The following is a 23,569-nucleotide window of genomic DNA, read 5'->3' as shown; positions in this document are numbered from 1 at the left end:
CCGGTCAAAACTGCAGTGTAAATTGGGGAGGCACTGCTTGGGCTGTAGAGCGCCAAGTAGGGTCTGTATCTGGGTTCATCACACAGGGATCAGGTGTGTCTTTACTCTACTTGCCTAAGCAGCACCTCACCATCTACAATAAATATTTATACATGTGCTGGGGTGGGGGGTGTAGTGGATGTACTCTATATGCTGCTGTAAAAAGCGTGCAGTCTAGATGTCTCTTTAGCCTCTTTGTGCCTCAATTCCTCATGTCTATAATGGGGATGATGGTATTTCCTACATCACAGAGGTTTTTGTGAGGATAAATATATTATAGACTGTGAAGCTGTTTGAGATTGATTGATGAAAAGCGCTATATCTAAGAGATAAGTATTATTATTAATTATTATTATTATTCTTTTGGTACAACTAAACTGAGATGTAGAAAACTTAGTTCTGTTTATCACCATGTACTGCAATGTTTCGGGTTGCAGTACTTTGTGAGATGTAGCAGACTTCACAGTGAAATTAAAAACATATCCCAGGTTGGTTTATCAGCTAGGACATGCTAGATGGACTGCAGCATGTCTTAGCGGACAAACTAGTGCATGACTTGCCTTTCATTTTGCTGTGTGCCAAGTCTCACAGAGTAATGCAATCTACCATTTACATTTTTATATGCAATTTCCATTCAGCTAGGTTCTCTCAACATGATGTTATGAAACAGCTAAGGAAAGTGCAAAATATATTGGTAACTTCTATTGAATTATGCTTGGCCGAATGACTTATTAAACTAAGGATATTATCAATATTACACCTGTCAGAGATGAAAAAACACATATAGGAGAGATTGTATAATCTGTTCATTGGTTTATGGATCCGCAGCTCTATAGAGGATGTCACAAATCCACATAATGACCCTGAGTTTTGGATTTTACATTTAGATGTGACTTAAGATGAAAGATGTGTAAAATCACATGTAAACAGAGAGCTCTCTGCTGACTACACATATGAGGAGGCGCCAATGTACAAATTAATCCAGCAAGTACATAGATAAGGGCCAAATTCTGACCCCCTTTATGCTCTTGTATCTCCACTGGTCTCACATTTGCAAACCACACCACAACTAGGGACAGTAAAGGGCAGCATCTGGCACTAAATATCTTGCATTCAGAAAGGGCCAGATTGTGGCAAGTCCTGGTTGGTCTGTGTAAGGTCAGGAGGATAAAGGTAAATGGAGCTTCCTCCCACTGTGCATGACCCAGATACAACTGGCAGCCCTCCTGAGCACAGATGCTTCACACAGATTACAAGCCACCCTGACAGAGGGAGAGAAAACAGAGAGTCGGACATGGCCCTCTTGGACACTAAGCACTCTTGTATTCACACCCTACATACTACTGTAATAATCTTTGTACAAAATATGCCTCGCAAGTTATCATTGGAAAACTAACAACTCATTGATCATTTATTTTATATTCTTCTGTGAGGTATCCGTGCAGTGGGTATTAAAAATTACAGATATATGCTAGAATTATGACTCAAGTGTGTTTAAACCAGGCATGTCAGAGGGAGATGGTAAACAAGTCTACCCCAGAAAAAGGCATGTGTTTTCCTTTCCTGGGAGTCACTTAGAATCATAGAATATCAGGGTTGGAAGGAACCTCAGGAGGTCATCTAGTCCAACCCCCTGCTCAAAGCAGGACCAATTCCCAACTAAATCATCCCAGCCAGGGCTTTGTCAAGCCTGACCTTAAAAACCTCTAAGGAACGAGATTCCACCACCTCCCTAGGTAACCCATTCCAGTGCTTCACCATCCTCCTAATGAAAAAGTTTTTTCCTAATATCCAACGTAAACCTCCCCCACTCCTCCAAAGTACTCTGAAAGACAATGAGAATGTATTTACATATTGAGTAAACAGACCTATCAAGCTAACAAGGAGTGGAGGCAAACCTCACACTAACAAGTCAGGGAGGAGACAGCATGGCGTCTACACCCCAGCAGGAGAGAGAAGCTGGGTCTGGGTTTTACTTTTCAGAAGAATACACTGCAAAGGTTTACTGGTGTATAATTACAGGGGTGGGGGGCGAACTTCAAGTGATAAGCAATTGAATCAACTGATTGAATACAATATTGCTATATTATAGAAGTGTATAGAGTGAGGTCTTTTCTGAAAGCTAATGACATACTGGTGATTAATATCTCTGTGAAATGTATGTATTGACACCCTATGAGGAAATATGGATACTAAATGATATTATGTTTTAAAGTCTGTGGCCAAACAGGGAGAAACAGCTTCCCTTCCAGACAGGAGAAAAGTAGCTATTTACCTGTCTACTATTAAAATTATGCATGGTGGAATCAAAACCATGGAAGCCCCATTTACAGACAGGAAGGGAAGAACAGCATGAGGTCATCCTGCCTCTTGAAACAAAGCCACTGAACTTTGGAAGATATAAGCAAAGACAGAAGCCATCTTTGCATCCATCACTGGACAGACACAAAGGAACAGAGCTCTTGCATGCTGAGAAAGATGGGTCCTTCCACCAAGGAGGGGTTGAACTTTCTGGCAACTGAATATAGGTGAGAAAAAGCATTTTGAACAAAACCTGTACCTTGCTAGATTAAGTTTTAGACTTTTAGAGGCATGTTTTCACTTTTATTTGCTTGTAACCCTTTCTAACTTTATCTTTTATTCTTGAACTCACTTAAAATCCTATTTTCTTTTGTTAATACATTTGTTTTACTATTAATCTAAATCACCAGTGCTGTGTTTGAATTAAAGTGAATCTTAACTCCAGTTAATGTGGCAAGGCGGTGGCTTTTGTGTCTTTAGAGGAACAAACAAACTTTATTATTTCTCCAAACTGCCCAGGAGGGGGCAGGACATTACAGAGCACACGGTTTGGGGAAAATTTGGGACTGGGAGTGTGTTGGGCTCACCCTGCAACTAGTAACCAAAGCTGGTGGAAGCCAGAGTGGGGCTGTAGGCAGGCCGCTGGGGTCGGAGCTGCTGAACCAGGGCTGTCTAGCACAGACACTTCAGTGTGGGGCCTACATGTTTGTAGGCTGATTGTGAGTGTCTCACAACCAGCCTTGTGAGGGCCAGTAAGACTAGACAGGTATGGGTGAAGTAGAGCTGGGTGGGATGTAAAGTGACAATGCAAAGGGGCCACATCAGGGCTCAGGATCTGACCCATTCTGACCCTCTCTCTCTCTCTCTATTTTTTGTGAGTTCTTTTTATGGAGATTAATTTTTGTAAGGGATACCTTACCCTACGACCTCTAGGATGGTGCACTTATGCTGGGCAAAACACTCTGGAATTTGATCAGCTGCAGCCACTGATTCTTGTTTCTAGTTGTGGGATGTTATCTTCACACTGCTGTACTGTAAACTGTTCCTTTATTTAGCCAGCATTATACAAGTATCACTGCAGCTAAAGACTGAGTTAGCTTTGCCATTATAAAACATCTCTATTTGAGTTTGTTATCTCAGCAACGTCCACTATGTCAATGTGGGCAGCCACAAACTATGACACACATTGTTGAGAACTGAAAAAATGACAACTTCCTGGAGGTCTTTGTGCCTTGAACATTGTTGATAAGAACGCTGTGGCTTGGCCGATTGCATACACCAAATAATAATAATCTCAGCATTTCGAAATCATACTAGGGTGAACTTTAGCATAAATGATGTCAGCCCAACTGCAAACTTTCTTCCCAGAATTTTTTTTGAAAGGTAAAACTGTTTTTTCGAACACAGACCAACATAATTTGAAGATGACTTGCATCAGATTTCAGACATCAAACTTCAGGTACAATGTAGTTTAATTAAAAACAACCACCTACCACCCCAGATTTCACCAGTTTAGGCCTATTTGGTGTTCTTTAAAAATCCTTTATGGGTACTCTCAAGTATTTTTCAATGATGCTAGTTTCACATATAAATAAATGGGGTATAGCATGATTCAGTTACTGTTCTCAGGCTAGTGTTAAATGAACACCACCATCTTGAGATCTAAAACTTTTTTTAAAAATGTAAGTAGTTTCAGGTACTACTTCTGCTTCTAAGTCTTTCTGCCAGGTTTTGTTACTTTCAGCTGCATGTGTCTATTTTTGTAAATGCTTTTCTCTCCTCAATTGCTGCATCAAAAACCTCAACACGCACAAAAAACAAAACAAAACCCTGGGAAAATCAACTGCCTATCCAGGGGAATAGTGAAGCCTGACTATGTAAAAGGTAAACATACTGTTAAAACAGAAGAACATATGTTTCTCTAATGTCTTTCAGTTTTAGTAATTTTAGTTGGGATTTGTAACTATAGCAGGTACAACATTTTCAGACAGAAGTCTGATTTTTAAGTTGTGTTCCTTTAGTGCTAGTGTTTGGACACCATGTTACAAGGTCAAAAATGACGGTAGAAAAATTTCTGTGCCAGTCAGTGTCAAAGCAATATAAATGCTCAACTGTGGAGAAGACGTTTTGATGTCAAAAGAAGAGCAAAACATTGGCCAAGATAATAACAAAACAATGTTCATGCAAGTCCACAAGACAATAATTAATAAAATAAAGATGACAACATAAAATTTATGCAAATCTAATTTAATTAGAGTCTCTCAGTAAAACCACCGATTCACAGAAACAACCCTTACTGTGCACATAACACTGACTTGGGTTGGAGAACCCTCTGAAGAGAGATCAGCTGTACTGCTCTGTCTAAACACAATAGGGTCAAACCCTGCCCTGACTTGCACACTGTACAACTCCACTGTGGTCTGAACTTGCTATCCTGTCCAACATCTCCATGAAATTTGACTGCACTGACTTGACCATGTTCAATGGTCAGGGCAGAGCAGATCTATCCTCCACCAAAATAAAATATATGCACAGGCTTTAAGACTTTGACCCTCTTGTGCTTAAATGCCATTACTCATAATTATTGGTTGTGTTGGTTGGTAGTTCTTCATACTAAATTACATGGCTATTTGTGAGTTACATCCCAGTGTGGCTGGGTTCCAAATTTTAATCAACAATAGATATGTCTCTGGATGACTAGGACACGAATACCACACATAAAATTCAATATATCTCTAGGTAGACCCTATTAATACAGAACACAGACTGATATGCAAATGTACTGTGATCACTAAATTAACCTTGGCACTTGCTGCTGATGGTAATAGATACAAATAATGCAGTTATTTAGTATATGTCAAGATAGTCTCTATTGGTTCTATTGTTTTCACTCATTATTAGGTCTTCAGAAAAATGGCTGTAAACTTTATCCCAAATTGCAGTTATTTTACTGACTATATAAGCTCATTTTCAATAACTTAGAAAACACAGAAGAAATGTGGCTTGCATCTGAAGAAGTGAGGTTCTTACCCATGAAAGCTTATGCTCCCAATATTTCTGTTAGTCTTAAAGGTGCCACGGGACCCTCTGTTGCTTTTTACAGATTCAGACTAACACGGCTACCCCTCTGATACAGAAGAAATGGTGCATCAGCAGAATTTTAATATGCTAAATTATTTTAAAAGGAAGTACATGCATAAATTCTCAAGATGGCCATAGTTCTTTAGGTTTTTTAAATATGATTTTACTTTTAATATGGATAATAGCCTGGATAATATTTTCTTATACTTAAAATTAGAGATCAGTTCAGGAGTCTGTGTTCAGATCCAGATTAGGGGGTTTGGGTATAAGTCTGTGAGGTCCATCTCATGGAGTTTCCAAATAACCATCCACTCAAGTGGATGTTTTGTGGGATGCACAAGAGGCAATCGGTTTCGACCTCACAGCCCCCATGAATCCTGGAGATCCAGAGGGAAGGCCCATTCACACTTGTGCAAGGGACCCAATGGGAGATGATAATGTTTCAAGTACCATTAAAACCTGATATTTACTCTGATATCCACAGGATAAGCCAGGAGTAAGGCCTTCCCTTGGGCTCGACCCCAAAGTACGTTGTCCCAAGGGCCTTCTGTGAGTACTAGAAAAAAAGGGAATGGGGAATTTCATGGACTTGTACAGGGACAATGTTTGTGGACACACAACTTTCCTGTTCATTCCGTGATCCTAGGATCTAGGTTCTCTCCAACTGCACCAGCAGAAGGGTTGATCTACTTCTAGGGTGACCAGACAGCAAATGTGAAAAATCGGGACAGGGGGTGGAGGGTTATAGGAGCCTATATAAGAAAAAGACCCCAAAATCAGGACTGTCCCTACAAGATCGGGACATCTGGTCACCTTATCTACTTCCAAATCTAATCGCATTAAATCTTTATTAATGAACTAAATGGTTAAATTTCTGATGATCATTAACTCTAGGCTTTAACATACAGCAGACAATATGCCTGAAAGAAACAAAAGTAGTTTCTTGAAAATGTTCCTTAAATAGCCCTACTTTTGGATACTGTTGATAATTATGATGAAATTATTTTGGCCTTGTAAATTTAATAAATAACACTATCCTTGTAGGTACATGACATTTAATGTAATCTAGTACTTCCCAAAATACTGATAACATGTTCCTGTGTAGTCATATGTATTACGTGATATGATACATCATCTCACATGCTTCAATATCTTCTTTTTCCCAGGATGTTTTCGATGTATATAATTTCAATGCAAAATATTTTGGAATTCAAAGCATAGACTCATCACTAACCCAGTATTTAAACAGCTGCTCTTTAACTGCAATAGGAAGTTAGGGGTTAACCTGTGGAATTTGAAAATACTTTGTTGATCGCATTCACATTTTCTCCCACTGTGCTGGGACCTTCAAAGTGGTCCATTTGGAAACTTTTCTTAGAACAAGCTGGCAGATCTGTAGGAGGCTAAAAAACTTTACAAGTTGCAATGTACAAAATATCTGTTTTGGTCCTCCTGTGTATTGCACATTCTCTAAACAGTGTAACCAAAGGCAACTATGCATCAAGCAAGAAAGAAAAGCCAGGTGCCCACTTTCATTATTCCAGCGAGGAAATCCGTGTGCTCTCTCAGGGTGTCCTGAAGCTTGGAGCTGGGTTAAAGGAGCAGGTTGACCATACTAAAGAGAAAATTACCTACATCTTTCAACAGCTCAACATTTTTAACAACTCCTTGATAGAATTACTGGAGCAGGTCAGCCTAAATAAGAGGCTGAGAAATGGTCTTATGGAGAAAACTCAACAACTTGAAACTAGGAACCAAGTTCTGGGCAGGCTCTCTGCAGAGCTCCAGAACCAGCTTGGTGAAGTAATGCACTACAGAATGACTTTCACCCCCAAGCTGGAATTTTTAGAGGAGAAGATAGAGAATGCCCTAAATTACAAAACTAACACCAGTACTTCAGTGAGTATGACTGACATTATGGTAAGTACTGGAGTTTTTAACACCTGATCTTCTTAATCTATCTTTTAGCATGATTATTTATTCACTTATAGTGATTCTCAGTAAAAGTGGATACTAGACATAGGACTTTTTTTTAATCCATAAATCTATTACCATATGAGCTGAAAACAGGCTTGTCTGTTTTGCTCTGCATTTTTTTCTTTATTTAAGAAGTATGTGGTTACATGTAAGCTCTTCCAGGCATGAGCTGTCTTTATTTTTGTGCATTGTATAGCTTGATAATTACTAATTATTATTCAAAAACTGTAGTGGTAAATTCATTTACCACATACAATTAAAAGTGGGACAAAACCTGCAGTCCTTATTCAGGCAAAACTCTTATTGGCTTCATTGAGAATTTTGCCTGCATGGGGACTACAAGATTTGCCTTTAAAAACAATGTTCTATTCTATTTCTGATAATTCCTCCAGCTAAAAAAAATTAAAAATCACATTGAAGATGCCCCAGTATTTTGTGACCAAACCTTGGAACACATCAAAGATTTTTGCAGCTTCAAAGTAATCTTTTCTTCCCTCCCCACCTCTTTTCTTAGTCTTTTGTGCAAACTCAAAGCGTAAGAATTGATGAGTTGCTTACTGAAGTGGAGCAGCAGCAAGACCAAATTAGTATACAAGATGCACTCATTCAAAAGTTACTGAAAAAGGTAGGCTCTTCATAACTTTTCTTCCCCATTCACCTTTTCACTACTGGCCTTTGTTTTGAGTTTGGAAGAATACAGTGATCCACTGAACTGGAAACATTATTATGAATATTATTTATTTGTATTGTGGTAGCACCTAGGAACCCATCATACTAGGTGCTGTACAAACATTATAAAAAGAGGGTCCCTGCCTCAAGGGCTTTTCCTGTTATAGGGGGAAACAGTCATGATACGTTTTTCCTAAAAGGGAGATGAAAGACAAGAGATCTGCCAAAATTCTTGGCATCAGGAGTTGGGAATTCAAACAACACCAATACCAAAAGCTAGCACTAATCCTCTAAGTCAGGGTTCAGCAACCTTTCAGAAGTGGTGTGCCGAATCTTCGTTTATTCACTCTCATTTAAGGTTTCGCGTGCCAGTAATACATGTTAACGTTTTTAGAAGGTCTCTTTCTATAAGTCTATAATATATAACTAAACTATTGTTGTATGTAAAGTAAATAAGGTTTTTAAAATGTTTAAGAAGCTTCATTTAAAATTAAATTAAAATGCAGAGCCCCCTGGACTAGTGGCCAGGACCCGGGCAGTGTGAGTGCCACTGAAAATCAGCTCGCGTACCGCCTTTGGCACGCGTGCCATAGGTTGCCTACCCCTGCTCTAAGTACTGTATAAATATCATCAACCCATGTCACATTCCTGCATGGCAGGAATTTTACAAATGGGATACAGCCACTCGCCCACGGGCTATGCAGGGAATCAGTAGCGGAGCTGGTTTCAGAATTCAATGGCTGCAGTCTAATCTCCCAACATTCTGCCTGCCAAAAGAATGGAGATGCATACTTGTTGATTAATGGAATCATTTGATTCCTATGTATCTCTAGAAGACTGATGCTCACTTTAGTACCTATAGAACGAAAAACTTGTGATTTCCCTGTATACTTTATAAATGACTTGCATTCACTTTCTGTTTCTGTAATTCTCTTTTATTTTTAACCACATTGCATTGTTGTCGTTACTTTTTGCTACACAGGTTAGGCCAAAAAGCAAACTAGCCAGACAGCTGAAGACCAATGGAATCAGGAAGAAAATAGCAGATTCTTCTGAGATGCAGAACACAACATTATCAGTACATGAGAGTATATGAAAGACAATCACAGGATTAAAATATTTTACCAGTGATCTATGCAGTGTAAATGCAGATATGCTATTAGGATTTCTATCTTGATTTAGAAGGCTAATATGCAAGAAAGCTAGGGGCTGTCTTGTTCAATAGTTGTTATCTTTTAACAAACTGCATGGCCAAGGTGCTGAAAAGTTTTGCAAAAATATTGTTATTGTAGCGTGAATATGACAGTTACCTACTAGCTTGCTCCTAACAGAAATGTTGTAGATCCGTAAGCACTAGTTACAAAGCAAATATTTTAAGGTACTGAAAATAATGAGTGCATCTGATTTTTAAAAAAGTGTTTTTAGACATTTCTTAGAACTATGCTTTATCATGAAGATTATGGAAATCCATGTTTTATTCAGTTTCTCAGCTGACTGACTTGACTGCACAGTGATCATCATGCCACATGGTATATATTTCACCACTCGTATATTACATAACTAATGCAATTTGTTATGGCATGTCGGATGTAATGCATCAGTTGAAAGCACTGATACACAAGCTATATGCAGGAGGAATACTTGTGCCACTAGATTGCTGTTTGCTAGACTTTCATTTTTTCATGGTTTGTGTTATGCTAAGTAACATATAACAGAATTCATTGCTTTTGTGTGTGTGTGTGTGCGCGCGCACACTAAAATAAAAAATTACAGTAACTTCAGGAAACCTTATAAGCAGGTGTGTGTGTGTGTGCACGTGCACACACACAGTCGCACACACACACACTGAGCACAAGTGGGGACTGGCTGGAACTACTCCTGGATAGTAAAAACAAGAAGTGGGATATTGTGTCATATCCCCTCTGCCAATAGCAGTGGCATAAGCACTGTTCTTTCCTGAGATCTATAAAGAAGCAGGGAGGTAGCAAGATAGACATAAATGGGGCCTCTGATGGCAGGAACTCTGAGGGTAATACATGAGCAGGGACCCACATTCTTAAACAAAGAGAAATGAAGTGGGCAATTTAAACCCCTTGGAAAGCTACTTGAGTTATAGAAATATTTGAACGAAATGCTGCAAATAGAGAAAAAGAAATTAATTTCCATCTTCTCTCACATATGCTTAAGACACTGCAACTTTCCTCATTAAAACGTGTCTGGGTCTAGAGTGAAGAAACTGCACCCTCAAGTGGCTGAACAGCACAGATACACAGTACTATACTGGAATAATGACACTCCTAAAGCATCTTTACTGCTAAAATAGCTCCACCAAAACCACTTACAGATGGTTAATTTTCCTACTCCCATGAAATTTTAAATCTTTACAATGAGATCAGTCACATATCTCTTCATCCTTCAGCATTCCTTACAAATTAAGGGCCAAAATTCTCGTCTCGGTTATACCAGTGCAGCCCACTGGTTGTCGTAACCATTCTGAAATGTACGTACAGATAGTATTGCAGGAGTTAAGCAGCTATACTGGAAATTATGTTTTCAAAACCTTGGCATTGAGGCAGGTAACCAGAGGCAACTGGTTCCTTTTGTGCAGGAGGTAGCAAATGCTTCTCTCCCCATCTGGTCACTGTGTGTCTCACCTAGTTGCATACAGAGCCAGATGCTGATTAAAAGATTGCAAAGTGAACAAGAGAGGGAGGCCCCAGGAAAAAACAAACAATCTGCAAGGGGTGTCCTGGTTATGAAAAAGAACAGAGGACTGTCCTGATAGTACCAAGGGTACCAAGAAACACCCTGCATCTTTCACCGAGGAGGCAAGCGGACAGTGGGACTTGCCTCATGAAAAGGTGTTCACAGCCAAGTCCGGCTGCAAGATGATGGGAGGACTTTGGGTGAGCATTGCTCTATAGAACAGAGAAACATCTAGTTAATTAAATCTAGGCTCTAGAATGCACGTAACCTTTTTATTTTACATGTAATCTTTTGTTTCCAGTACTCCTACTTGCTATTACTCGAATCCCTGTACTTTTTTAAATAAACTGCTATTTGTTTTCACTATACTCTTATTTAAGTTCTGTGTGTTAAAAGGAGCAGTGATCAGAGCTGCAACTGGTAAGCCAGGGTGCACTGGTACTTTGGGAGCAGCTAATCTGGAAATATAGAGGAACAGGGGCTGGGCACTCCAAGGAGATGCTTGGGGTTGGAGTGTGCCTATCGCTAACCTGTAGCTGCTAGAGTGTGGGGCCTGTGGAAGCCTGGAAGGAAGTGCTTGTGTTGCCTGTGACCAATGGAGTCAAAAAGCTGACCCACAGCAGGCAGAGACAAGGCTTCCTCATGCTAAGGAGAGGTGGTAGAGAGGTGTCTCACAACCCTGGTGTGACAAAGTGTAGGCAGTGAACAGGTGAGCCTGCACTCAGATCACTTAGACGCCAACTAGTTCCCCAGAGACAGCTGACTGAGGTAATTAGAGAAGCAGGCTGGTGGGCTGGGTGGGATACAGAGCCAATTAGCCCATCAGCCCCAGTCTGAGAAAGAGGCACAGGAAGGAAATGCAGAGGGGAGTGAGAGTGGGGAACAGGGCTAGCTGAGCCCAGCCACAAGGAGGCCTCAGGGAAGGGAGACCTCTGTTCCCTCAGGTCCTGAGGAGAGGGCCAAAAGCGCTAAAGATATTTCAAACAGACTGTTGCACGGGGACTATAGTGGTACTGGTGGAAGGCATTCAAAAATAAATGATGCTGTGAATGCACACTAGTGGATTCTGGGCAGAATCTGTGGGGCAAGAAGGCAGGAGTGAAGATGCACCCTGTTACACCTGGGTACCCCCAGGAAGCGTCACACTCCCTGACTCATTTGTGATAGTCACATCTCCCCTGCTAATCAAACTGGCCCTGCTGTCCAAGTCCAAGTCCCAGTCCTGTACAGTATACTCAGCTGTTGATTTAAAAAAAAAAAATCTGCAATACATTCTCTGTTCCTTTAAGCAAATTTCAAAAACAAATACAAATATTAGAGCTAAATCTATACATAATCCCAGAACATACCTCGAGTCACAAATCTCCAGCCTGTTTATTATTAGCATTACCATACAGTACATCAGTGTGTTGAAGAATATTCCCTTGATATTCATAGCTCATTTGGGATTAATGTGTTGCCAGGCTAGTAAGAAATGATGGGACCTATTTTGATTTGTACTCTTTAGAACTTTTACCTTTTTTAATCAGTCAGAATAGACTAATACATTTTACGAAGTGATATGATATAGAGAAGGGATCTTATTCATGGAGTATACAGAGCAATAAACTGCATCTTTGGGTAGTTAGATGACATGTGGTAACTACAAAAGCTGTTCAGTACAAATATGCTCCAATGCTGTGAATGTTACTCCTATTATATGACAAGATAAAGGATACAACAAAATCACAAATGAAAATATAATTAGTCTTGTGTCATGAGCGGTTTAAAAATCAAGGCCTCTGTTTTCCATAGATGTCAATGGGATTTTATAGTTAGAAAAAAAGACTGGGAGTCAGAACTTCAAGGCTAAGATTTTTAAACATGGGTGCCTAAAGTTAGGTTCCTAAATTCATATACAAGCAGCTATGTAAAGTTGTCTGAGTACCTACTGAAGTGAATGAAAGCTGCTGGTTCCTCAACACTTTTGAAACACTTTGCTCATGACATTTACAATTGGACTGGAAAATATACTGCAGAACATACAATAGGGATCCTATCTTATATTGGCTAATGAGATAAAGAATGGTTGTAACTTTACAGGCTTAGATAACCTAACATGTTTTTCAATTTCTAGTTTCTATGAATCAGAGAAAAATTATACCATAATTATTTTTGGAATATGGGTTTAACAGTTTTCAAAAAATCCATTTTTCTTACCTATAAACAGTGTGGGGAACATACACTTCTCGAACTGGGAACTCCAAAATCTCTTTCTGAGGACGACTGCGGTTTTCAGGAAATGGTTTCACTTGTAATAACTCAGGGGTGAGACAGCAACTGAGGACTTCTGAAGCTGGGGAGATCTCCAATTTAAGTGATCCTTAAAAAAATTATATGAAAGCTCAGCCCACCATTAAAAATAATTAATGAAAAATAAAACCAAACCAAACATGCATAAGGTCAAAAGAAGTAAAATGAATTTGGGTTTTTAGTTTGAGGACTGCAGGAGAAAGAAATCTTGGTTGGAGAAAGTATTTTGTTATCTGAATACACAGGGAAGTAACCCATATAGTTCCCTACATATCAAGATAAAATCTCTCTTCAGGTTTCATCATCATCACAGTAAATCCAAAAGGAACATGGCCTCCTTGCAGGTTGAGCACTTCCCAGATTGATCTCTGGGCAGGTCCTAAAGGTGATCTCATGGGATATTCAGTTTAAGACCATCACTGGCGATCTTATCACGCCATTGAAGCTTTTGGCACCTACATTATCCCCATCCACGTAGTGGCATTCCTTGGCACACACACTTTGGAATGTGTTGGTTTTCCAGTTTAATAATATGTCCATATCAAGAAAGCCACCAAAACCGAACCAGTTCTAATGGAGGTGGTTTCTAGGTTCAGCTTTAATTATCCTCATTTCTGATCTTGTCCTGACACTTAATATATGGAGCAGCTGATGAAGACACAAGACTCTTTGCACATTCACATGTAGACAGGAAGGAAGGGATACCATATGCTGAGTTGACTTTCTAGTCTTGTCCATTCAAAAAGGATAACATTTGTTAAGGGCTTGAATTGGAAATAAAGTAGTGATGCTCTCGCTAGCTTTGTGCGCAAAGCAAGCACTGCCTTACTTAAGATAGTAAAATGAGGTGCAGATCTTCAGAATATGATTTTCCATATTTTTTCTTGCTTGCTGTGACCAGCAGTGAAATTGTTAACAATGGTAACATTTAAACAGTCATAATTAAACTTAAGATTTAATACTCTATTGAGATGAATGGGAGCAGTTCACACCTCCCAGAGCTGCTCTTCAGGCTGCCTACAGACCCAGGCAGTCATCCCTGCAGTGGTTATATTCAGTTCACTTTTTAGAGATTTTCTTAGCAACCACAAGGACTAGAGACATAATGTATTGTAAATGAAAGCTTAAAATCTGGAGCACAAGGAAGCCATCACAAAAAAGCATCAGTTGGTCAAGCTGTTGTGAGAGGCCAAATTCAGTTTCTGCCTCTGCTTAATTAACACTGGGTCAATTAAAAGGGGAAGAGAGTAAACATTTTAATCACCCAACCCAATCTCTGATCCCTGTTCTAACCAGGTATTAGGGAACCAGTAAGGATCTTGAGATTCTGCTTTAATCCCATTCTCCTAAAAAACTTCAGGTAAAACCAAAAAACCGAATGAACCCATTGTAAATTATCGATGAAAAAAAACTAATTTATAATATAAAAATAACTATAAATCTCTGTCTGCCGGGGTGAACAAATTAGAAGGTCAAAAATTAATGGCTGGCTTGATGACGTCATTAATAAAATAAGGAAGTTCCCTCATAACACAACTTATAGCCCTAAAAACCAAGGGGATAATTGCACAGGAGGGCTGAGATTTTCATTGGTGTTTACTGGAGTTAAGTGCCTATATCTCATCCCATCCTAAACACATTCCATACCTGGGATGGACTTCACTCTTCTCTGCAAGGAGGAAGATCTCTTGTAGTCCGTTAAAAATTTGAATAGGTCTTCATCACTAAGTCGGTCTCCTTCCTGTCAGGAGAAAGACAAATTAATACTGCTATAAGGGTACATCGTATGGTTACCTACTTTCATGAATTAGATATGTCTGCAAGACAAAGGCCTGGTCTACACTGGGGGGGGTGTCGATGTAAGATACGCAACTTCAGCTACGGGAATACCGTAGCTGAAGTCGATATATCTTATTCTGACTTACCTCCCGTCCTCATGGCGCAGGATCAACGGCTGCGGCTCCCCCATCGACTCCGCTACCGCCGCTCGCTCCGGTGGAGTTCCAGAGTCGACAGGGAGCACGTTCGGGGATCGATATATCGTGTCTTAACGAGATGAGATATATCGATTCCCGATAAATCGATCGCTACCCGCCAATACGGCGGGTAGTCTGGACGTACCCAAACAGTGAGTGGACAACTCTGTGTTTTGTATGAATTATCCTTTTGTTCCCCACTGAGCAGCATTTTTTCAATTCAGTTCACTTTCGTACACGTTTACGAGCACAATATAAAACTCCACACACTCTAAAATAAAGAGCTTACTGTACCTGTTTTATAAAGGTGTTGACAGTCAGAGTGGTCGCTTTGAAGTTTGACACAGCATAATTGTCCTCTGAATTGAGGCTCCTCTCAGAAAGTCTTCTAGCTTGTAGCATCGTCGTTCTTCTGTCACCAGTAGTTCCTTTCCCTTCAAGAATAAATTATGTTTTAAAAAATTCATCTTATTTTGTGTCAGTATATAGTCTATCATAAAGCATGACATATATACCTGAATTTAGTACTAAAACACCACAAGCACCTTGTGATCTCAGGGGAACATCAAAAGACCTTAACTTTGTATTTTCCATCAACTCAGTGTAAGGCTATGTAAAACAATGTAGTAAGTGCAGTATTTATTCTGTTGAGAGAACGTCATTGCTGCTGTGGCACGATGCTATTCATTTCTTTAGCCCATAGGATGACAGGAAGTGAGGCAATCTGGTGTGTGCTATTGTTGGATTGGGCGTTCTATTGGCGGGTAGCGATCGATTTATCGGGATTGGCGGGTAGCGATCGATTTATCGGGAATCGATATATCTCATCTCGTTAAGACACGATATATCGATCCCCGAACGTGGAAGACTAAAAGGACTGATCTTCCAGCAATATAAATCAAGAGTAACACCACTAAAGTCAATGGGATTCCACTGCCATAAAACTGGTGTGGAATCCAAGTCCGGGCTAGAATGCGTGCAGTGGGAATATGTAGATCCTGCATAAGATCACATTTAGGGGGCTCCAACTGACGAGCATGGCAACTTGTGAGTATTATGGGGGAAATGAAGGAAAAGCTGAGCAGTTCTTAACTACAAAACTGTTGTCAAGAGAATGCTCTGATCCAATGACACATTGGTACCCTATTAACATTGCTACTAAAGCTTCACGTTGCATTGATTAGAATAATAAAACTATTACCATTTAAACTTTCTGTTTCAGACATTTCTCTTTCAAGTGTTGAAAAGTTAAAGAAATTGGTTAAGCTTATGGGAGCCCAGGCGAAAGGCATCCGGTATCTCCCCAAACGCTGACAGAAGGACTCAGCTTGGGCTTTCAGTTTCTCAACCTTTTCTTTGCTCTAAAATAAAGAAAGGAAAATACAACATATTAAAAGGCCTAAATTTGACTATGCCTCTATGAAGGCAATTTTCAATGTGTATGCTCAGCCTCTTTCAATTCTGTTTATACAGGACCCAATGCAATGACTACTGAAGTCAATGGGAGTCCTTGTCATTGTACAAGGCACATATTATACAAGGCCAGCTCAAGTACACGCAACTGCAAAGACGGTTTCTCTCTTTCTGGGTGAAATTCACCTTTGTGAAGAGAGCCAGCTGAAGACTTAGACATCACTTAAGTCAACTTACATCCTCAAAAATGGGACTTACTTGTTGCATGGGCCTTTTACTGACCCTCTGCACAGGGGTGAGCTTCCTCCTCTGTCTCTGAAGAGCTCACCTGGGAGGTAGTGTGGTGCAGGCAACTCACATCACATACAGTAGGTCACTGAACAGATTATAACAGCTTTCATGTGACTACTGACCAGGTCCAAATCTGAACTAGTGACCAGAGGTACAAGATAAATTCCCCCCTTAAAGCTGAGTAAATAGTACCCATTATATAAAGAATCAGTAATTATATATTTACAGTTGAGTGTATAATATGCATTCTTGATATTCACCATAACAAGTCAATAGATGTCATTATTATATATATTCTGAACAGTTCCATCAGAATTATAACCCTTCTTTGTCTGACATTGACATTCTAAGGCTACGCTAGCTAGCGTGTGGCCCCCTGCTCGTGTACACCTACTCATGCTAGCTTTCATGGAGCTAGTGTGAGTATAAATAGCAGCGTAGCTGCGGTAGCACGGGTAGTGGCAGTGGAGGCACAGCTTAGCTATGCTGTGTACATACCCACCAGTTTCAGGCCATGTCTCTGCTGTCCCTACCCCTGCTACTGCAGCTACACTGTTACAGTAGAACCTCAGTGTTACGAACACCTCAGGAATGGAGGTTGTTCGTAACTCTGAAATGTTCGTAATTCTGAATAAAACGTTACTGTTGCTCTTTCAAAAGTTTACAACTGAACATTGACTTAACACAGCTTTGAAACTTTACTATGCAGAAGAAAAATGCTGCTTTTAACCATCTTAATTTAAATGAAACAAGCACAGAAACAGTTTCCTTGCCTTGTCAAAAAATTTTTTTAACTTTCCCTTTATTTTTTTAGTAGTTTATGTTTAACACAGTACTGTATTTACTTTTCTTTTCTTTTTGGTCTCTGCTGCTGCCTGATTGCGTACTTCTGGTTCCAAATGAGGTGTGTGGTTGACTGGTCAGTTTGTAACTCTGAAGTTCTACTATATTTATATTCATGCTAACTCAATGAGAGCTAGCACAAATATTTGCACCCCTACTCACAATGTAGACATAGCCTAAAGGTGAGATACCTTTAGAAGTCCAAGAAACATTATCATTCCCCTCCTGAGAGGTAAATAATGATTAACTGAACCAATAAAGAGACATCTGAAGAGATGGTGCCTAAGTGCCCATATACACAAACAAATGATTTACACACATAAAGCAGTGATTTGTGTCCACACATGGTGCAAATATTTGTGCCCGCCAAACTTTGAAAATTCATCCTCTGGTTGTTTAACATTGCCCAAAAAACTTTCCAGTTATTGATTTCAGAAGAAGCAAACAATAAAAACATACATCATCTTCTCATGATTTTTTCAGTCATTCACATGAGCCAGTATTCGCTTACATACGTAACAAAAGAATATTTCCATTAACTGTTTTGCAGATTCTAATTGCTTCCCTCCCATCCTTTGTTAGCATTTAACAATCTTGACAGTATCATGCTTACCTTCCCACCCTCACTTTCTTTTAGAATCATGTAGGGTTCGGCACAGTCTCCAATTTCTCCTTGCTGAAGGACTTTTTCAATCTATCAAAATATAGTAAAAGTATGAAAGCCATAAAAGGAAAACATATATGAAGAAAAATACAATCTTTTGCTTTTGCTTCTCTGTAAGTATGAAAGAGCTGGTCTATTTCACAAGCTTAGCCCAGTACTAATACTATTAATAAATTAAACAAATACATAATATAAAATGCCTGTGATTTTCTCTGTGGAATAATCCATCATAGTAATTCTCCCAGCTCCAAATCAGTGCTTAATAAGGAAGCAAAAAGAGTGTCACTGCATTGTACTGAATCAGGGAAAAGCTAGTGTATCCTAAACGAAAAAAACAGCTCATATCAACCTCATTTGAGAGTTGAAAAAATACATAAACACACCAATCAACACTAACTGGTAATTCATCAAAAACACAAACTGTAATTCAAAATCAAATGGCTTATTTCAGTTTGCTTTTAAATTTCTCTTGGACGGTGACACAGAAATCTATTAACATTTATAGGAGTAGTATACTGAGCAGCAATATAACTGTCAGTTTGTGTGACAGAGATGTCAATAGATTCCTACTTCTGTGATATCAGTGTTATCAGAATATCTCTAAACAACTAAGCAACAAGAAATTCTTGTTGATTATTACTACCCTCTCTGAAAACTTCATCTTCATGAACCCAAACCATAGCTATAGTCAGAAAACATGAATTAGAAACCAACAGAATGATACAGCCAATGCTACATACCTTTACTACTAGGTAGATATCAGAAGATGGGTAAGTGACGGAAAATACTGCAGACCTTGCCTGACTAGATGAGTCAATGCAGGGGGTGTGAGATCGTAAGAATCCTTTGAACTGTTCTGAATTCAGGTCACAATGAAAATTTTCAGAGATCTTTAAAACCACAAAAAACAAAATTCCCCTATGGTTATTTGTTATTATCCATTGCAAAGCAAAAGTGTATCAAAGGATAAAACATGAGAACATAAGAAGATAAGATATAAAAAGAGCTAGAAAAGCAGTAGCCAGAACTGCAAAATTAATATGGAAACGCAAATTTGCACACATGTAAAATTCCCATTGATTTAAATGGATACAGGATTAGACCATTATGGTCCGATTCCACAAAGTGCTGAGCATCCCTAAGCTTAATGGGCCCAGTGGAGTTGAGACCACTCAGCCCCTCACAGCGGACTCAGTACATTTCAGGACTAGGTCCTTAAATTTTCACAGTGAAACCAAAGAGGGGTTCAGTAGAGAGGGGATCACAAATAGCCACACAACACATTTTTGTGCAACATGCTCCATGTACATTGAAGATCATCTGCTGCAAGCATCTCATACACGTGAATTCCAGCTGAACAAGCACAGCAGCAGATTTTTACCATAATTCCAGTAAACCAGGGTAAATTGCCCATTTTTGGCAATGTACCATAAATTGTAACTTCAAAAGACAAGTCACATAAGAATAATATAAAGTACAGAGCCAAATGTCCTAACATTTTCAAATTTCAATGAAATTCAGCTGAAAAAAAGAACAGATTGTTATTAGCCAACACATTATTAATGTTTTATTATTGTCCTTTGCTCTGCTCTACTGCACTCTTACCTTTTTCCTTTCTTTTACATCATAGAGGGCTATGCATGCAAACAATGGTTCTATTTCTATATCAAATCTGTTGAGGAAAGAGACACAGAGCATTAATACTTCACTCTTGTGACTGTACATATTCAAAAGTAAAGGCTCTATTTTACCTGCTGTTTCCTTTATGAGGAAAGGAGAGATGGGCATGAGACACAAAGTTTAGATCCAGATCTCAACTCTCCCAAACAGGGCCGGCTCCAGGCACCAGCTTCTCAAGCAGGTGCTTGGGGCGGCCGTTCCGGACAGGGGCGGCAGTTCCAGGTATTCGGCGGCAATTCAGCGGACGGTCCCTCACTCCGCCTGGGAGTGAAGGACCTCCCGCCGAATTGCCGCAGCAGATCGCCATCGCGGCTTTTTTTAGATCGCGATCGCGGCTTTGTTTTGTTTTGTTTTGTTTTGTTTTGTTTTGTTTTGTTTTGGCTGCTTGGGGCGGCCAAAACCCTGGAGCCGGCCCTGCTCCCAAACTTTGGGAGATCTACGGGTCTGGGATTTTTGTTTTAACCTTTAGAGAGACAAGGTGCCTGGTTCTCTTGTCTTTTAAATCTGCTTTGCACTCAGATGGCATTTTCTGCCTGGTGAAGGATTCCTCCAGTTTGGGAGACTCCTCCTCCAGTGGCACATTGATTCCTATGCCAACCCAACTCCCAGCCTCTGGTGTAAGAGATGTGCCTGGAAGAAAGGGGGCGTGGGCAGAGCATTCCTACACCCTAATGATCCCTGACTGCCATATCAGCTTTGGGGCCTGTTAGCAGCTGGCCTAGTTTAGAACAGCTTTGAGGCTGCTGTCAGCTAAGCATGCAGGACTGATTCTTGTTGGTCTGATGTTGTGGGAAGCTGTGGTTAAGTTGCATTTTCACCTAGGCTAGTGTCATTAATTTAACTCCGTGTTAATCCCTATGGATATCAGTCACATCTCTGAAAATCTGGTTCATCTTCAAATAAGAGGGTCTGGGATGACGCAATCATTACTCTTGTCGTGCTGAAATGGCATTTGGCAGGACTTTCACATTCACTATTTCTTGAAATTAACAATAATTTCTGAAGTAATGTCCTCTAATAATATGTAGGTGCACACACAGATGACTCCAAGAGGAGCAGGAGAGGAATTGGCTATCTGCTTGTACTTTCTCATGTTTTCAGAAAAACAATCCTAGCCATGAATAACATGGAAGCACAGATTGCTTCCCTATTTAAAAAAATCCAATAACACACACACAAAGACTAAATGAGTTTGCTCTTATTACATAGTTTGGGTATTTTTTTACCCCATTGTCTCCTTGACAGTCTGAACATTTCTTTAACCGCAGATGGACAATTTCTTTACAAGTATCGGCCAAAGCAAGAACAAGGAATCCAAATGGACCTTTGACATTAAAGACGTCTTATAATGGGTGCTGGTGAAATATATTCTACACCACAAAAGAATAAGCATGTGATGGTCACATGAATCCTGAGAGAGACAGAAAGACACTTACTTCAGTGTCTGCAGCTTCACCAAAATCCTGTTGCCCAGATGTTCCTTTGGGCAGTCTGGAACTGGTCGTATCTCCACCGCATCCTCCTATTATTAACCACATTATTAGGCACTTATTAATTACGAATGGAACCCTTACTCAGTGTAACCAGACAATTACTATAAACAAACTGATTGCAATGTATTGCCTTCATTGAAGAGTGTTCTCCCTCACAAGGAGGAAAGTAAAAACTGACATTTAATTTGGGGCTGGAACCCACTACTATTCTGTGTTTGTACGGTGTCTAGTAAAATGGGGTCAAAAATAATAAATTTAAACAGATTTGGACCTTTCACCACAATGCCTGTATTTTCCACATAAGCCATTTAAAATAAAGGGGGCCACATGGTAGCATTCCCACCCTGATCCTAGCACAATACACATCCAAACATTCCCCTTCCATGGGTGTAAGAGAGTTGCAGACTTTATCGTCACTCAAGAGAGCTATCTCGATGCAAAATCCTAATGGAGACAAGGCACAGGTAGTTTTTACCTAGATGAAGCTAATCAAGGTTGACACCTTTTTGGTCTGAAGACACAACCTAATCTTCAGTGAACTTTTTTTTAACCTCCTGTTAACTGTTTGCCTATTAATGGGAGGTACTTAACACATCTGTAAAGGGCTAGAGTGGACGCTCCCCACCCATTTGTTCCCCTAGAGTAAAGAATGTTTGTAGCCTTCTATACTGGGGTGAATTTCATTGGGCCTTAATGCTTCAACTGGTATCACACATACCATACCCTATCCCATGTGGAAGTTAAGGGACGGGTGAATTAAATTTTGACTTAACTAATATGCTCAATACAGCCAAATATTTACTTATAGTCAGACCCCAACAGACATATACAAAATGTCATCTGAATATCAATCCATAGCTCATCCCTAGGGAAAATGCCCCCTCTGAATAAGGAGCAGACACTGTAGCTCTGTAGCCAGAGAGGCGTGTGGAGCTTCCTTGGATCAGCAGACTCAGAGGCCATTACCTTCTGCAGGGGGCTCTAATTCCCATATTTATTAGCGTCAGAAGAAACTAATATACTTTTTAAGATTTTCTATCTAAAAATGTGACACTAAAATGCACATGTTGAAAGTCTCAGAGCTCACCTCATCCATGGCTGGGTAGAGGGCAAAGAGCTCTGCATGCCTATTGGCTCGCCGTGCTTCTTCGTTCTGCCTTTCAAAGTCCTCCACACTAACATGCTGCAGCAGATTTTCCAGCCGTGGGTCAGGCTGCAGGCTGCGTAGATTAAAGTCACACGATGTGAGGGTGGTTCGTCCGGTCTCATCACAGAGTACATTTAAGGGCCTGGGAGCTTCCTGTTGGAGAGAGACACAAGACTGAAATCTCTAACAAAAAAGGATAACTTGGACACTGGAGCCACTCAGAGCTTGTTTTTACTTGGGGTTATCCTCTTTCAAATATTTCCTCAAACTCACCCATGCTGCTAGGCCTATATAACATTTGGCGATAGATAGGCAGACAGTGTGCTATGACCATGGCTGATTACACGACTCGGTCCTCTCTGTTCCCTTGTATTCTGCACTTGCTGCCTCTCATAATAGGCTTCGATTATAAACTCTTTGGGGGAAGGGGCAGTGATTTTGTTATGTGTTTGTACAGTGCCGAACACAACAGGGCCTCAATTCTTGACTGGGAACTCTAGGTCCTACCACAAATAATAGATGATAATATATTACAGTTACTTTGTAAAATTGATCTATTATGCATTACTGAAGACTTTTAGACCACTTTGTATCATTTAGATTTCTTTGCACTGTGGCTGGGAGTTACAGTGTGAGATTGGAGCTGTAATATGGGTATGGTGACACTAGTACTCATGAGCTGGCACTACTGTTTAAAGGACCCCAAGTAAAAACTCTGGTTGTGTAGTTGGGTTTGCTGCTAGAGTTGGGATAGTGGTCAAGAAGCTAGGCGGTGTGCCTCTTTTTCTCCAGTCCTGCTTCTGGAGGGGAGTTGGGAGGATTGGGCCATGAGTTACCTTCCTCGTTGGTCCCAAAGTTCAAGAGAGGGGGTAATGGGATAGGACAGTGATTCTCAAACTTTTGTACTGGTGACCCTTTCACATAGCAAGCCTCTGAGTGCAACCCCCCCTTATGAATTAAAAACACTTTTTTATATATTTAACACCATTATAAATGC

The 23,569-nt window shown here is 40.0% G+C and overlaps 2 protein-coding genes across 2 annotated transcripts in view; one reads left to right on the top strand and one right to left on the bottom strand.

Moving 5' to 3' along the window:
• DOCK8 (dedicator of cytokinesis 8) overlaps positions 1 to 22,590 on the bottom strand; it is an 80,120-nt gene extending 57,530 nt beyond the window's left edge. Inside the window, exons 1-9 of the mRNA XM_026652400.1 lie at positions 22,513 to 22,590; positions 21,369 to 21,454; positions 19,858 to 19,924; positions 18,993 to 19,142; positions 18,202 to 18,282; positions 16,237 to 16,402; positions 15,336 to 15,475; positions 14,713 to 14,806; positions 12,973 to 13,135 (exon numbers count right to left, since the gene is read on the bottom strand). Of these exons, the coding sequence (XP_026508185.1) occupies positions 12,973 to 13,135; positions 14,713 to 14,806; positions 15,336 to 15,475; positions 16,237 to 16,402; positions 18,202 to 18,282; positions 18,993 to 19,142; positions 19,858 to 19,924; positions 21,369 to 21,454; positions 22,513 to 22,521 (956 nt within the window). The 5' untranslated portion in view covers positions 22,522 to 22,590. The remainder of the gene's footprint in view (positions 1 to 12,972; positions 13,136 to 14,712; positions 14,807 to 15,335; positions 15,476 to 16,236; positions 16,403 to 18,201; positions 18,283 to 18,992; positions 19,143 to 19,857; positions 19,925 to 21,368; positions 21,455 to 22,512) is intronic.
• Positions 6,788 to 9,707, top strand: LOC112106773 (angiopoietin-related protein 3-like). The gene is made up of 3 exons (XM_024200192.1): positions 6,788 to 7,341; positions 7,913 to 8,023; positions 9,050 to 9,707. Exons 1-3 carry the CDS (start codon positions 6,847 to 6,849, stop codon positions 9,161 to 9,163), a joined length of 720 nt encoding a protein of 239 aa, XP_024055960.1. The 5' UTR covers positions 6,788 to 6,846; the 3' UTR covers positions 9,164 to 9,707.
• Positions 22,591 to 23,569: the final 979 nt, after the last annotated feature.

The sequence above is a fragment of the Terrapene carolina genome, unplaced genomic scaffold (assembly GCF_002925995.2).
Source record: "Terrapene carolina triunguis isolate 2854851 unplaced genomic scaffold, T_m_triunguis-2.0 Scaffold113, whole genome shotgun sequence".
NCBI classification, from domain to species: domain Eukaryota; kingdom Metazoa; phylum Chordata; order Testudines; family Emydidae; genus Terrapene; species Terrapene triunguis.
This window is presented reverse-complemented; position numbering and strand designations above follow the sequence as displayed.

Coding starts and splice junctions, on each gene's coding strand:
- LOC112106773 (XM_024200192.1), top strand. CDS start 6,847: ATGTACAAAATATCTGTTTTGGTCCTCCTGTGTATTGCACATTCTCTA. Junction 7,342..7,912: donor TGAGTATGACTGACATTATG/GTAAGTACTGGA, acceptor CTCTTTTCTTAG/TCTTTTGTGCAAACTCAAAG. Junction 8,024..9,049: donor TTCAAAAGTTACTGAAAAAG/GTAGGCTCTTCA, acceptor TTTGCTACACAG/GTTAGGCCAAAAAGCAAACT.